The sequence below is a fragment of the Tripterygium wilfordii genome, chromosome 15, assembly GCF_013401445.1.
Source record: "Tripterygium wilfordii isolate XIE 37 chromosome 15, ASM1340144v1, whole genome shotgun sequence".
Classification (NCBI taxonomy): Eukaryota; Viridiplantae; Streptophyta; class Magnoliopsida; order Celastrales; family Celastraceae; genus Tripterygium; species Tripterygium wilfordii.
Window position 1 is genome coordinate 9,965,864 of NC_052246.1, and position 13,880 is coordinate 9,979,743.

A 13,880-nucleotide genomic window follows, 5' to 3' on the forward strand; every position below is an offset into this window, starting at 1 on the left:
AAGCTACTGTAATGATAAGAGGTAATGCTGATCTTTTTGGCTAGTACTTGTCAGATTTTTGGTTTGTTTTAATTAAAGGAAACCATCAAGTCCATCTAGTTTACAAAATATGTAAAATAGATGGATTGAGCTTTCTTTTTTTTTTTTTTTTTTGGGTTTTCGATCAAAGCATGTACTAAACAAGTCCCTCATACTAACTTCCGTCATTCAAACTCTTGCACTCATTGTTACTTCAATTGAACCGTTATACAAGTTATTATATATCGCCTAAACTATTCAGTTTAATCAATTTGAAGTCTTTTGTTTCAAATAAGACGTCACATATCTTTCACGTATTACAAATAATTTAAAATCATTTTTTTTTTGTCAAATCAATATTTTTTAACGGAAATTTGATACAAAGGCTAACAGAATTCATTCTTCAAAGTTTAAAGGTTTGAATTATCTGAAAAAATAAATAAGAGAGCTTCATCGACATGTTTTGTAAAATAGGAGGTTTCTGTGGTATTTTCCTCTTTTAATTAATCAGATATAGTTAAATACTTGGTTTCCAAGTAAAGCAAATACCTCCGGAAAGTACTCGTAGATGTGTTTCATGACGTGTAGCTATTAAAGTCAAAACAATAAATAAATTAAAAAACTCATAAGAAGACAAATCCCTCTAACAGTGTCTGAAATGAAAAAGGAGGCCTAGGCCTTCACTTTCTTGCCAAAATATCAAAAGAAAAATAATCATTTTTTAGATAATTTGGCAGACTTTCTATGCACCAGTAGTACAACTGAATGAAAATCTAAGCACCAAGGATCACATTCTCACATGCGAACCAACATATAGATGAGATTTTTTTTCACATGTGAACCCATTTTGTGACGGGTGGACCCACTTTTTTATTGTGATTTATTACAACAATTGAATTTCATCTTCGCACTATTATCCATATTTTTGGTTTAGTTGTGAGAATTGCTGAGATATATAAGATCACATGCACAGACACCATCCTCTTCGCTTCTCCTCTCAAGTGAATAGAAAGCAACTGCTGCACAATATGAACGTCCATTAACTACGCACCCCTATCGGCTATCAGAAGCTCAAAATGACAACCTAGGCTACATACACAGTAGCAACAACATACGCACAGGTCCTTTCTGTCCCAAGTCTTGCATTGAGATTTGAGACAGGCTCTGTGTTAGCAAAGAATAAAATACGGCCGTGAAGTGAAGGGTGCGATCTATCAGTTCCAGTATCAGTACTGCAACTCCAGAAATGGCATTAAATGATGGTAGTAAGTAGCAACTGATGGCGGCTACCAAAGATAAACAGTGATCAGACAGATAAGTGAACATCTGAATGACTCATTTTGCCCCATTATTGCGCCGCTGACCTATACTGACTTGCATATTACATACATATAAATCAAGAAGATTTTTTTTGCTTCTCTATATCTTGAGACCTGCTCAACTTCCAATACAAATCCAAAAGTTGCAAAGGATCTCCTCTGTGTGTGTGTACTGTGCTTTGATTGATGGCACAGTACACACAGAGAGGAGATCCTTTGCAATCAAATTAAAAGGTCAATAGCAATCAAGTTCTTTGAAACCTTGTAGTATACATCAAGTGGTGTATAAGGGGAAAAAAAAAGGAGTACTACTTATATTTATCTCCTCTTGTTTTTCTTTGTTCTTCCATACAGCATAATAGTGTATATTACAGATCTTTCATACAAAAATTGGTTGGTCTTGCATTGCCTTTTTTTCTCGAGACTTCATCACCTAAGTAGAATTTTAGGGGTTTTTAGGCAATACCACAGGCTGACTTGTGTATTATCAATCAATACCCCTCATTTTACACCCCTCTCTAGCCACTACTGAAATTCTGGCCACAATTTCACCGATTCCAATCACACGATTTCAATATTCAGCTGATATGGATGTGGTGTGGAGATGCTAAATAGGAAGAAATTGAACTTCAGATCACACACTTGCACTTGATTTAATTTCCTCAGACGACACTCGCACTGGATTTAGTAATCCTCTGGGCCTCTTCCAAGTCCTTAATAAATCTGCATTTACAATCCAAATGAAGTTTAAACAGAAGGAAAGTTAACCTCAAAATATAATTTCATGCAGATGTAGAATTGACAAGTTCACAATATAGCTGGAAGAAACACCAACTGCCTAACCTTAAGGCAGAGAACCTTAATTTGGATTCCAGAAATTTGCTACAAAATCATATTATAGTTCACCAATTTTGTTTGCTATCGCTTTCAGTCCATTGTTACCCATGTTAGCCATATTCCTAACCAAATTCCTATCCTACAACATAGCTTTAATATTCATTCCTTGCTTTTAAGCTCAGTTGCAACATAGGACACAGGCTCGAACCACAAAAATAGCCTCTCAACAACATATAAGGAAGGGTAATTCACATCTGTCCTCAGAGCCAGCAACGAATGAGGGAGCTTTGTGCATTAAATACATTTTCTTTCCACGGAAAGAAGAAAAGAAAAGAGTCATGCACATGTAAGTTATGGGCAGGTAAAAGCCACCCAAGTTTCCACAACCACTATAAAATTTAGCCTCGAGCAAATTTGATGCAAGTTCACCTTGTATGATCCTCAATCCGACAAGAGACACAATGAAGACAAATGATGTGAAGCAGTCCAGACATTATGCTATTGCCAATGTGTCGTTCAGAGAGTAGGTAGCACACTGGTGACTAATTCTTTCAGCCTTCTTAAATACAAGAATCTCAAAGAAAAGCACAAAATTGCTCGTACCATGCCCAATTTGTTTTTAGTTAAAATCCTTTGCAAGTGAAAAGGTACCTTTTAGAATTGAGTATTACGGATCCACCAAGTATGAAACGAATTCCGGAATTGCTGGCATTCTGCAGAGCAACAGAACGTGCCTCTTCATATGTCGTCCCACCAACAACAAAAATAACCACATCCTGGGGTCTGCTCAAAGAGAAGGCTAGTGTCAGAACGATGTTCTAGCCACATCTCTTGTACTATACTACCATGTTCAACTCTCTCTACAAAATATTATGAAGTTTATGCTAAAGTGCATTCTACTCCACTATAGATGACTTGTCTTCTTGAATGTAACCTGGACTGAACTAAGTGGAAATAGCAGAAAGCTGAACAAAAGTAACGCTTGAGAGAAATAGACTGGATAAAGAAAGCTATAGAGCAAAGTACTGAACATGAAATTCAGAGAAAAGCCGTTCAATTAGAGTAATTTATCTGCATGTCAACAAAACAGTTAACAAAATTTTAAAGTTGTTCTACAAATAATACGAGGTTGTAGTCCATGATAATTTTGGGTAAACTGTGTTGAATAGGGTTGTAAGTGACTCATGAAGGAACAACGAACAGGGAAGTAAAAGAATTTAAGGTTTTATGCCTTTTCATTATTATGTTAGGAATCAATCAAGGGCGAAATTTAGGGTTTAAAGTAGGGGAAACATAGGAGCTAACGAAAGCTAAAAATAAAAACTAGTCATGTGACTTGCATATTCAAAAAAAAAAAGTCAACAGAAAACAAATTAGCATAGAATGTCCCTAAGGCCTTCTAAAATTCTCTCCTAGAGGAGAATTAGATATAGCTCACCACCAAAGGTTAGCAACTCTTGCAAAGAACACTAAATCAAAACAATGTTATTTAATCTTTAATATATTAGTATATATTGATTACTATTACAGGCCTCCCCTATATAGAGAAGAGAACTATATTATTTTATTAGTTCTAATTGAAAAATAAATGGACGATTTTCTAACCCAGTAAGTAAGAGATGGATCAAACCAATAATTTAACCCCTTGTTACTATGTTAAACAACTCCTGTGCAAAAGGTTCCCGCAGTGGAGATAGGGCTTGAGGTAAGTCAGTTGTTTTGCATTCTCACCCTCATTGCACAGAGGCAATTTTCACTGTTCGAACTAGTGGCTCCTAAGTTGCGCGTATCAACTTTACCACTTGACCAGAGATCCGCCCTCACACTCTTAGTTATGACTTATGAAACAACAATAACTTAGACAATTAAAGAAACTATCCCTGCCAGAGACAATTATGAACCTACCCTTTAATTACACATTTAAGATATTGTTGAAACCAATCAAAGCAATCTAATTAAGTTTTTGAAACCCATCTAATAACTTCCTGTGCCATTATTCCGGAGTCTACAGTTCATAAATAGGCTAAACTGTATATTTATTGGGTCATTGAGTGCATTTTTCGTTATCTCTTAGTTGTCAGCTTCATGTATACATAACCACCATCTCACATTACTAATAATGCAGTTGGTAATTTCTTGCATTTAAAATATCAAGTTCAATTAAAAATAGGTAAAATAGGGCAACCAACATACTGTTAACGAACTTACAGAGGCAATTTATCATAACATGGGCATAAACGATGACATGAAAAACCAGAAAACAAGTTTAGTATTGAAGAAACTTTTAAGACGACCTTTCAGAAAAATGCTTTTTTTAGTGCAAAAAATGTTAATTCACTAAACAAACCTGGCCTGCTGAAAATGATCTCCAACATATGGGTAATCCACATCTCTTAGACGCCCCTTGGTTATGCTTTCCATGGTTTGGAACAAAAGAGGCCGATGCTGGGTGTAGACATTCTCAACCCCCTACAAGAAGGTGGGAAAGCTGTATTGAATCATCTGGATATAAGTAGAGGAAGAAAGTATAATTATCCAGACAAACCTGCAGTCCACGTGCCATGTTACGAGCAATATTCAAAAGATCTCGATTTCCAAAGAGATCACCAGTTCGCTTATCAACACCCGCTTGCTTCAAGAGGAACTGGACAAGCTGCAATTCCACATATAGAAGATTTAGAACCCGTATCTCCGTTGTAGCCGGGTCAGGGGTACATGTATAAAGTATCAACATAATTGTCTGTTGCAGCCTACTAGACACGGCTATCAATGGGGAAAATATAATGTTGAAGAAAAAAGGAAGTTGTATTTAGAAACGAAACTCAGGGTAATACACAGCTGAACACACGAAGTTTAAAGAACAGAAGACAGTAATAGTTTGGCTACAATACCCCAGGCTTGTATTTGGCAGACCGAGAAGCCAGCTTGTTGAAAAGCTGCATCAATTGAACTGGACTCTCCTTCTCATAGCGCAAAGCATACAACATCACTAGCCGTAAACGGTCAATATCAGAAATATTTTCATTGTTTAAGAACTCCGTAACTGCCTGGAAGAAAGTCATTAAAGAAGAGAATTATGGATCAACACTAGCACAAAAAATATCCAAGTTTCTTTTCATGTTAACAATGAACAGGCAGTATACTGATAAGAAAGTAAATTGACATTACCTATCAGAACAAACAGAAAATTTGGATTAATTTATTCACAAGCCTCTCTTGGATTCTATATATAATGGACAGGATGCAAAATATTAAGAGTGTAATCACACGGCCGTTGCAGAGGAGTTGATAAATCCTATTCTTAAGTTTTTATTACAAGCAATGAAGTCGTAATCTAGTAGTTATACACACATTTTTAGAAGCATCTCACAATTTGCTCTTTATATCTTTTAAACATTTCAATATTTTATCAAAACATCTATTTTGAATGGAATTATCAAGGATTTAGCTCCTTATGAATTCTCACAAACATCTACTTAACACAACTAATAATCACCAATGAGAAGTTGGTGCAAGGAAGGTCAATGACTCAATTCCCCCATATACACAAATAAGGCAATCTTCACTAAGCTTGTTCAACCCTTTCCTTTTAAGCTCCTTAAACTAGAGACATTCTCCTCGATTTTAGGTCTCATATTCATTGAACATGTAATTGTCTTGAAGTTATACAATGACATGTGAAGCCGACTAAGAACTTCTCCACCTTGTAAAGATGAAATCTCGAAAGCTCCATTCTACCTTGATGATTATCATCTTGTTTTGAGATGGTAAAATTGCATAGAACCTCAGCCAATATCCTCATTTGTCATACCAACCAAAACGACAATAATTCAAGGAAACCTATCCTATAAACCAACATCTCAAATAACATGACAAACGCAATGACCAGCTTTGCCATACGAAAGATGCTTGAATTACCTTCCGATCATTACTGTAATTACAACTCCTTGAAAGTCACGACTCACAGAACCTACAGCAATTCTCGAATAAAACCCTAAGATAGTAACCCACTGACTTTCCCATTTAATCACAAGCAAAGGGTAAAGTTTTTGCCTTCAGCAGCATTACTGTGATCAGAATTCCTCATAATATGTATCTTATAATTTGTTACTTTAACATTCAACCCAATAAGTTAACTTGTTGGGTCGGGGCATTTCACATCATTTATACCATATTCTAACACTCCCCCTCACGTGTGGGCTGGACAATCCCACAGCACAACACGTGGAAATTCAAAGCCCCTTAAAGGGCAAACCCCCAAACCTATGGCTCAACTTTTCAATGGGTACTCAATGTGTGGGAAATTCAAAGAAACGAGAATTTATAAATTGAGGAAGCTAAGGTTTCAACTCAAGACCTCCTGCTCTGATACCATCTTATAATTTGTTACCTTGTCATTCAACCCAATAAGTTAACTTGTTGGATTGGGGCATTTTGCATCATTTATACTACATTCGAATAGGCAGTTTTATCACAACATCCCAACAATTACTAAATTACATTTCAATGTCAATTGAAAAAGGATAGGTCAAACTTATTCATTGCTTAAAAATGCTTCCTAATCAAGCAAAGAAAAGAAGAAGAAGAAGGTAGGACACACTAGAGAAACAAACCCTTATCTACCCACAATAATCACCTCCAATACATGATCCTTATCTACCCTCCCCCAACCCCCAAAAACAAAATAAAATAAAACTCTAGATGCATCACAACTCAGTAGCATAGTTTAACTTTGTTACTCTTTATTTACTCTTGCTAAGTTAGGATCATTCAAGCCCAATAGCCCATATATCTACCATTGTTGTGATTCAATGAACTATAATTATGCAGCATCAGTATAAGTAGAGACACAATCATGAAAAACACCACTGATTTAGTGGTTGGCTCTTCAACAAACTGCTATGATGGGAAAGCTTCCGATCCCCATTCCCATTCAACAATCTTAAAAATGAAAAAGAAAAAACGTAATAACTTACGAAATCATAAAGGAAATATATTTAATAACCTCAAAAGCTGCCACTTGCCCACCATTGCAGGCCAATTCTTGCTCTGTTTGTGACACTAACATGAGCTTTCTCTCTTCAACTATCTTGCTCATTTCTGTAACCAATGTCACATGCTTTGAGACATTTCCATGCATTTTTCTGTACTCAGGGTAGTTGTCAACAAATTTAGCCATGTCTTCTGCAAAATTAAATTGCCATATTATGAATGGTAGACTTCAATCATGGGCAAGAAAAACTAACTAAAATTTAAAACATGCATACAAATCTGAATTTTGCCTCATGCACACCTATGGTTTGGATATTCTGGTTACTTTTAGCAATTTGCTGAAAGTCATCCACCATCCGCTTTATGTTCATTCCAATATCACCAAAGTTCTCATACATGTTAGCTTTGAAGAAGTTATCTTGCTCTGAAGATAGGACAACCTCCTGCAAGCATAAGTAGCACAAACATCATAATTCAGCACCAGAGGTAACTTAAGTAATAATTCTTGGCCCAAAGGCTAATGCAGATCAACCTGTTGGTCTTTGGATGATTTTCCAATGCTTCTTAAATCCACTTTGTTATCTTGAATATCAATTAATTCATGAACCATAGCCTGTCAAAAAATAACCTCTTATCAAATCAAGGAGCTGTTCTTATCATGTAATATATAAGTAATACAAGCGAATATTTTGGAATAATAAGATCACAATAGAAGTGACACACAATACATGTACCTGATAAGTCCATTGATTCAGCAAAGGAGTCACAGGGTCATCCCTTCTATCAACTATCAGCAACAAAGGAGAAACTTCCATGCGTCTAAAATCAAAAAGACCGCTTTCCTGCTGGTACATCAGCTTCTGTCCATATACAAGATAATATCATATTATCTTTTCTGGAACACTAAAATTCACGGATACAAACGAGCTTACTAGTACTAAAATTCCTAGAAACAAAATTAAAATTCATTTAAAAAAAAATATCAAACTGCATATATACGAACATAATTCTTCAGTTGAATCTGGTGATAAATTATGAAAAGCTATGACACAACATTTCAAAAGTGTAACCCAATTCCATACTAGCAATAGCACAGCTAATAGGAACTTAACATTTCTTGTACTTTGCAATTTTACTTACTGATGTTTCCTGTGCTATTCTTTTTGCAACATCAGAGGTCCTTTGATATCGTATAACGGGCCTCCGTTTCAAAGCCAAAAAAAGTGCTGCAGTGCCATCAACAACGCGGTCACAAAAGCGTTGCAAACCTGAAGGATCTACAACTGCTGGGATCATATACGAGCAATTTGAGGGGATATTCAAGGTGAAATGGTAAGAATCAACTGCAACGAAGTCAGCATAAAACTCCTGCCAGATCATGATAACAAATACAATTAAGCTTCATCTTTTTTTCATGCTGAACTACATAATCGGATCATAAATATGTCACTCACAACAGTGTCCAACAGAACTTCATCAGAAAAATCTGTATTTTTATAGGAACAAATCCCATACAAAAAGACCATAAATTGATAAAAATGTTATTATTATGTATCAGAAGCAGAATTAGGCAATAAATAGGAATATGAATATAAAAATATAAAGACAACAAAAACATTAGTTAAACAAAAAAGTGCTGGAAAACAAGGGGCACCTGAACTTGGTTAACAACTTCTTGTTCGTCCGAATCAGCTAAGATGTGGATCTGTGTATCCTTCAACATATTGGAGAAAACTGCAAAAAATGAGCATGATATAAGAAAAGGAAAAAAAAAATTTTAATGTCTCTAGTATCTCACCAACATTAAAGAACTTACACAAGTGGTACTCTCCAAATCTAGGATTAGCTAGCTGACGTCGCAAATGCTGAATATTCTCTGACGTCGGCCGTAGGAAGTAAATTGCCTTGAGATGTGACATGGACTCATTGGACATGGAAATAGAATCTACTAATTCCACCAGGAAAACTTCTTTCTGAAGAAGCTCCGACTGAGAATACACAACACTTACAATACTGACCTGCAATTCAATTACCATCATAAGGTACCCTCAATAAAAACAAATTTTCCATTATTTCCTTCTTTCTTTCCATTATTGTAAATGACTGACCAACCCAATTCACGTACAAAGAAACAAAATCAGCGGCTAAAACATAAACTAAAGTCGCCCAATATACTTCAAACTGACGTGACATGTAGAACAATGTGGTTCCGTAAATTCTACATATTGAAATCGTAATTCAAAAGCATAAAATTAAACAAAATCAAAACAAAGTAGAACCAGCTATGATCGAAGAAGTTTCAGTGCTATGCAGGTAGGAAGTTACCGTCTGAGAATCGAGTATAAGAACCTTCATGCCCGAGATGTCCTGCAACATCCGGTTAACGTAATCCCGTGCGGCCGTGACTAATACCATTTTCCCTGTGCTGAAGACAAAAACCCCCCGAAGTCTCGGGTTGATATCTTCCGGTGATGTTGAACCAAACGATCGGAGTTTTAGATCTCCAAAGACAGAAATTCAGAAGTACCAGAAGGAACGAAAGGAGAAGGGGCTCTGAGTGTTGCCTTTGAACTCGGCGACGTTATTGTTTTGAGTCGATGGTCTCATCTCTTGCGATCGTTACAGTCGTGCTGAGACCAGGAAGGAGAATTCATCGCTGGGTACCTGATCCCAACAATCCCAAGATTCATATCAAGGAGTCGGTCATTTTCTGGACCTTCCAGAAATTCACAGGGACTGACCATTCGGGGAAAAAGCCCATACATGGCCCAAGTTTGGCCCATAGCAACTTTTCCCATATAAATCTCGGAAGCACTGCATATTCATAATTTTGATATCCATAATCATCCATAATTTAGATGGCATGAAGAAAAGTGTGGGGGACCATTTTGTATTAAATGGTCCCCCACTTCTCCTCATGCCACCGGAAGCGTTTACTGTCCCGTACGCATGATAAACGGATCATAATCCGTACGGATATTTGTGTAACACGTGTCGTTGGTCAAAGTCAACGATCACGTGTCTGTTTTTCTTCCATTTTATCAATTCAAATAAATGACTGTGAAATTACTAACAAGGGCAGTATCTATTGAAAAATTACAAACGGTACAGTAATGGAAGATGTCAATGTTGATTTACTATTTCCGGATTAAAGTTGTGTTATATTACAAAAAAACCTGATTTCTTCAGTCAGGGCTGACCCAAGTCCAAACTTTGACTTTGGGAACCAAGCCAACCCAGTATTTTATCCTCAGCCCAATTCTAGTGATACCCAAACCCAACAAATATCTCTAAGCCCAATTCAGTTTCTCCTCTTCTCTCACACATAGATCTCATCTCACAAGTCTAAGAAAGTGAAGATTTTAGTTGAGTCATTCCAATTGGGATTCATCTCCATTAAGTTTGAACTCAAACTAAACAAAAACTAAAAGAAAAGGAAACAAAATTTCCTTAATACTAGAGATCAAACTAGCAAAACAAGCTTTTCTAGAATTGTCTACATGTCTCCTCTTTCCACCATTTCTTCGCACTTCAATCTGCTTCAACTACTTTCGATATTACCAGTTGTGTGCTTCATCAAGGCCAGAGAATATCAGACACCTCCTATCGTACTTCGGATAGTTTCTCCCTATCATAAAACGAACGATTGGATCCTCATGTAAAACCATTGAATTGATTAACATTCTAGGTTGAATAACTTATAAAATCGATGCATACCGCAATAATGATAAATTTCTCGACAAGAATATTACTCGCAGATGGCAGAAGCCCAATTATTGACAACCACGACCAAGCACTTCTCAAGACCTTCCAAAGTCATGCCCCTGCCTATCCATTTCTTAATCTTTCGGTACTCTAGGGTGTGCTCCTGTTCGCAATTCCAATCTCCTCTCATTTTTTTGGTGGTTTATGGTTTTTTCCCAGTTGATTTTGTTATGATTTTGGGCTCAGGTTTCGACTCTTATAATTTTGTTGTTCAGTTTTCAATGCAATGGTGTTACTGTCATTTTAAGTAAGCTGCTGTCTAAGCCACACCGGTTTGTATTCCCATTAACGTTAAACAAGTATCCAAAGTAAACATGCTTTACCTGTGGTTGGCCTGGATAAAACCGCACCTTAACCCAAGAGAAATTGCATTTACTCATGTCGTTGTGCATCTACAATGGTTTGATTATTCCAACAAAAAATTTGGTTACTCAACTTATTCCAATGCATGATTACAAGTTTTTAAAACCCAAGATCAGCTATGCATTGCTGCAAATCACTATGAGCATCAAGGGAACACAGCTTCTTAATGTCCAGACCCCCGTCCTTCAACCCCAACACATGCTCCATATCATTGGCAGATACATTCAATACAAGTCCATGAACCCTCAACACCATATTCTTCGGATCAAAATGCCCAAAAAGTGCATTGATAAGGCTACGGTCTAGAACGAAACCATTCATCTCAATCAAACAACCAAGTCCTATATCTTCAATGTCCTTGCGTTTCGCGTCGTCATTTTTAATCTTCACCATAGTATCATATAGCCTCATCGGAGCACACCGCATGTTAGGGTATTTAGGTCTCTACAAAAACACACCAGATTTTAAGAAGTCTTGATCATACATCAATTCAATGCAAGACTCATATTAATGCACAACTGATAAAAAAATTAAACACGGTCAACTAACCAGTATTTTTTTCTTCCCATTGTCTTCCTTTGCCTCACTCTTCTTCTTACAAGACTTTTTCTTCGAAGGCTCCTCTACATCTCCATAATGAGCAACTGTCTTGCCCTTCTTCTTGCTGGCCTTCAAAGCCACTTCTTCCTCATCATCAAATCCCTCCTCACCTTCAACCTCATGCTCTCTAGCTGCTGACTCGTCAAGTTTTATCACCCTGAACTCCTAGTCTTTACCATGGTAATTACTCTAATACAGAGGATCAAAAAAACCCCAAATCATAACCTTTGTACCATGGATTAATGTTCTTCATATCATATGCCACTAAAAAAGTAATCGACAAGTAATATGTGATCATAACAACTATAATCACACGAAAATCAAATGTCAAACTATGATTATGCTCTAATATAGAGGATCGAAAAACCCTAAATCACAGTAACGAAACCCTAATTCGCAAATACCGAATTAATTCCCTTAAACTCAATAGAAATATTAATTTCTAATTACCTGATTATACTGCTGCTTCTTCAAATGCGGTGTACCAAATGGAGTTTAGAATGAATGGAGGGTTTCTGCTTCTTCAACTATGGTGATTGAACGACATTGAATGGGCATTATCATGTGGATGTAGAAAGTAGTGGAATGTTAATAGAGCAAGACGAAATGGAGCTTACCAAATGGGGTGCGGTAGCTTCGATGGAGTGCAGTGCTTTCTTGATTTTGTTTATCGGGAGCTTTAATGGAGTTCGCGGGAGGCTGGAGGAAGACGAAGATGGAAAATTTTGAAAGAAGATGTTTACTGAACGGAGAATATGGGTAAGGAAGACAATTCGCTCACCTAAAGTCACGTGAATATTTTTTGTCAAATTAAAAATCATATTTATTGATGAACAGCTCAGATCAACAACCGTGCATCTAACGGTTTGTAGATGCACGGTTTTTGGTCTCATTTTTAACATGGATGGGACCAGTGAAATTTCCCATGTATGAACACCAAAATTATGGACACATATCATTTTGGTATAAATCCATCGTAAACCCCAATAGGATTCCCATTCTTCTACAAGGGCTTAAAATTCCAGCAAAAAAACTCTTCCGAATCCATTAAAAATCATCCATATCTTCTCCAAGGAATTCGAGAAGGGTTCATTCCTAGTTCTTCATCAGTGTCCCCATTCATACTTACCAACTTGAAAGATCAATCACTCCACAATTTTCAGAAGAAGCTCTTGAACAATCACAAGATTCACAGCAAATTTTCAGCGAGTTCTTTCACACCGATCGATTGGTGCATATTAAAGAATTGAAGGTGCAGAGTTGTAGGTGCAGAGTTGGTGCATATTAAAGAATTGAATGTAGGGCTAAAGAATTGACTGCAGGGCTGGAGTCTAATTTACTAGTCTAATTTACTAGTTTACAGTTTTCAAGTCATAGTAGAACTAGATCGATTGACTCCCTAATAGATGGATTGATTGTCGCACAGGTCACTTCAAAATTGGTTTCCTAACTCTACTTTATATCACATATTTTTTGCTGACTATTTTATAACACATATTTTTTGGGTTTCTTTCTAGGGTTTTAGAGAGAGACAAAATAGAGTGGCAAGAGCTTTGTAACATCAATCTTTGAGTGAACAATAGTCTAATTTCTTGTGAGATTCTTGAGTTGGCGTGATCAAAGCTTAGTTGAACAAACTTGAAAGTTGTCCAAGAGACTTGGTTTTCTTAATCTAGTGGAATACTCACACAATCCCGTAGACGTAGATTTAGTATACCCGGACCACGTAAATCTTGATGTCCTTCTTTGCTCTCTATTGATTTATTTTAATTGTGTGTGTGGTTATTGCTTGTGGTAATTCTCGATTTGTCCCGATTGGGTTATTGTTGATTGTTGATATTTGTGGTGCTATTCTTTGTGTGGTTTCCGTTGCGCTGTATGCCAACAAGGGCAAGATCAAATATCATCTTTCGCCATCCTCCATATCATAATCACAATCCACTTCTCCAACATACATTCTTTTTCTTTAAGGTCATTTTCTTCTCA

The 13,880-nt window shown here is 36.6% G+C and overlaps 1 protein-coding gene across 2 annotated transcripts; it reads right to left on the bottom strand.

Annotated features, from left to right (window-relative positions):
- Positions 1–1,576: 1,576 nt before the first annotated feature.
- LOC120017214 (vacuolar protein sorting-associated protein 45 homolog) lies at positions 1,577–9,893 on the bottom strand. 2 transcript variants are annotated; one of them, XM_038870362.1, is made up of 13 exons: positions 9,492–9,891; positions 8,983–9,184; positions 8,821–8,900; positions 8,307–8,534; positions 7,901–8,026; positions 7,699–7,779; positions 7,468–7,609; positions 7,180–7,358; positions 5,066–5,221; positions 4,720–4,827; positions 4,522–4,643; positions 2,826–2,957; positions 1,577–2,060 (listed from the first exon to the last, which is right to left on the bottom strand). In XM_038870362.1, the coding sequence occupies exons 1-13, from the start codon at positions 9,579–9,581 to the stop codon at positions 2,000–2,002; spliced, it is 1,707 nt and encodes a 568-aa protein (XP_038726290.1). In that variant the 5' UTR covers positions 9,582–9,891; the 3' UTR covers positions 1,577–1,999. The 2 variants fall into 2 exon arrangements, with proteins under 2 accessions (XP_038726290.1, XP_038726291.1); XM_038870363.1 differs by lacking the exon at positions 2,826–2,957 and having other exon boundaries at positions 9,492–9,893.
- Between the last annotated feature and the right edge of the window lie 3,987 nt (positions 9,894–13,880).

Excerpts from the sequence above, each read along its gene's own strand:
- LOC120017214 (XM_038870362.1), bottom strand. The coding sequence starts at position 9,581 with ATGGTATTAGTCACGGCCGCACGGGATTACGTTAACCGGATGTTGCAG. Across the intron at positions 7,359-7,467 it reads CCAGAATATCCAAACCATAG|AAGACATGGCTAAATTTGTT; the intron begins GTGTGCATGAGG and ends TTAATTTTGCAG. Across the intron at positions 5,222-7,179 it reads GGCAAGTGGCAGCTTTTGAG|GCAGTTACGGAGTTCTTAAA; the intron begins GTTATTAAATAT and ends ACTTTCTTCCAG.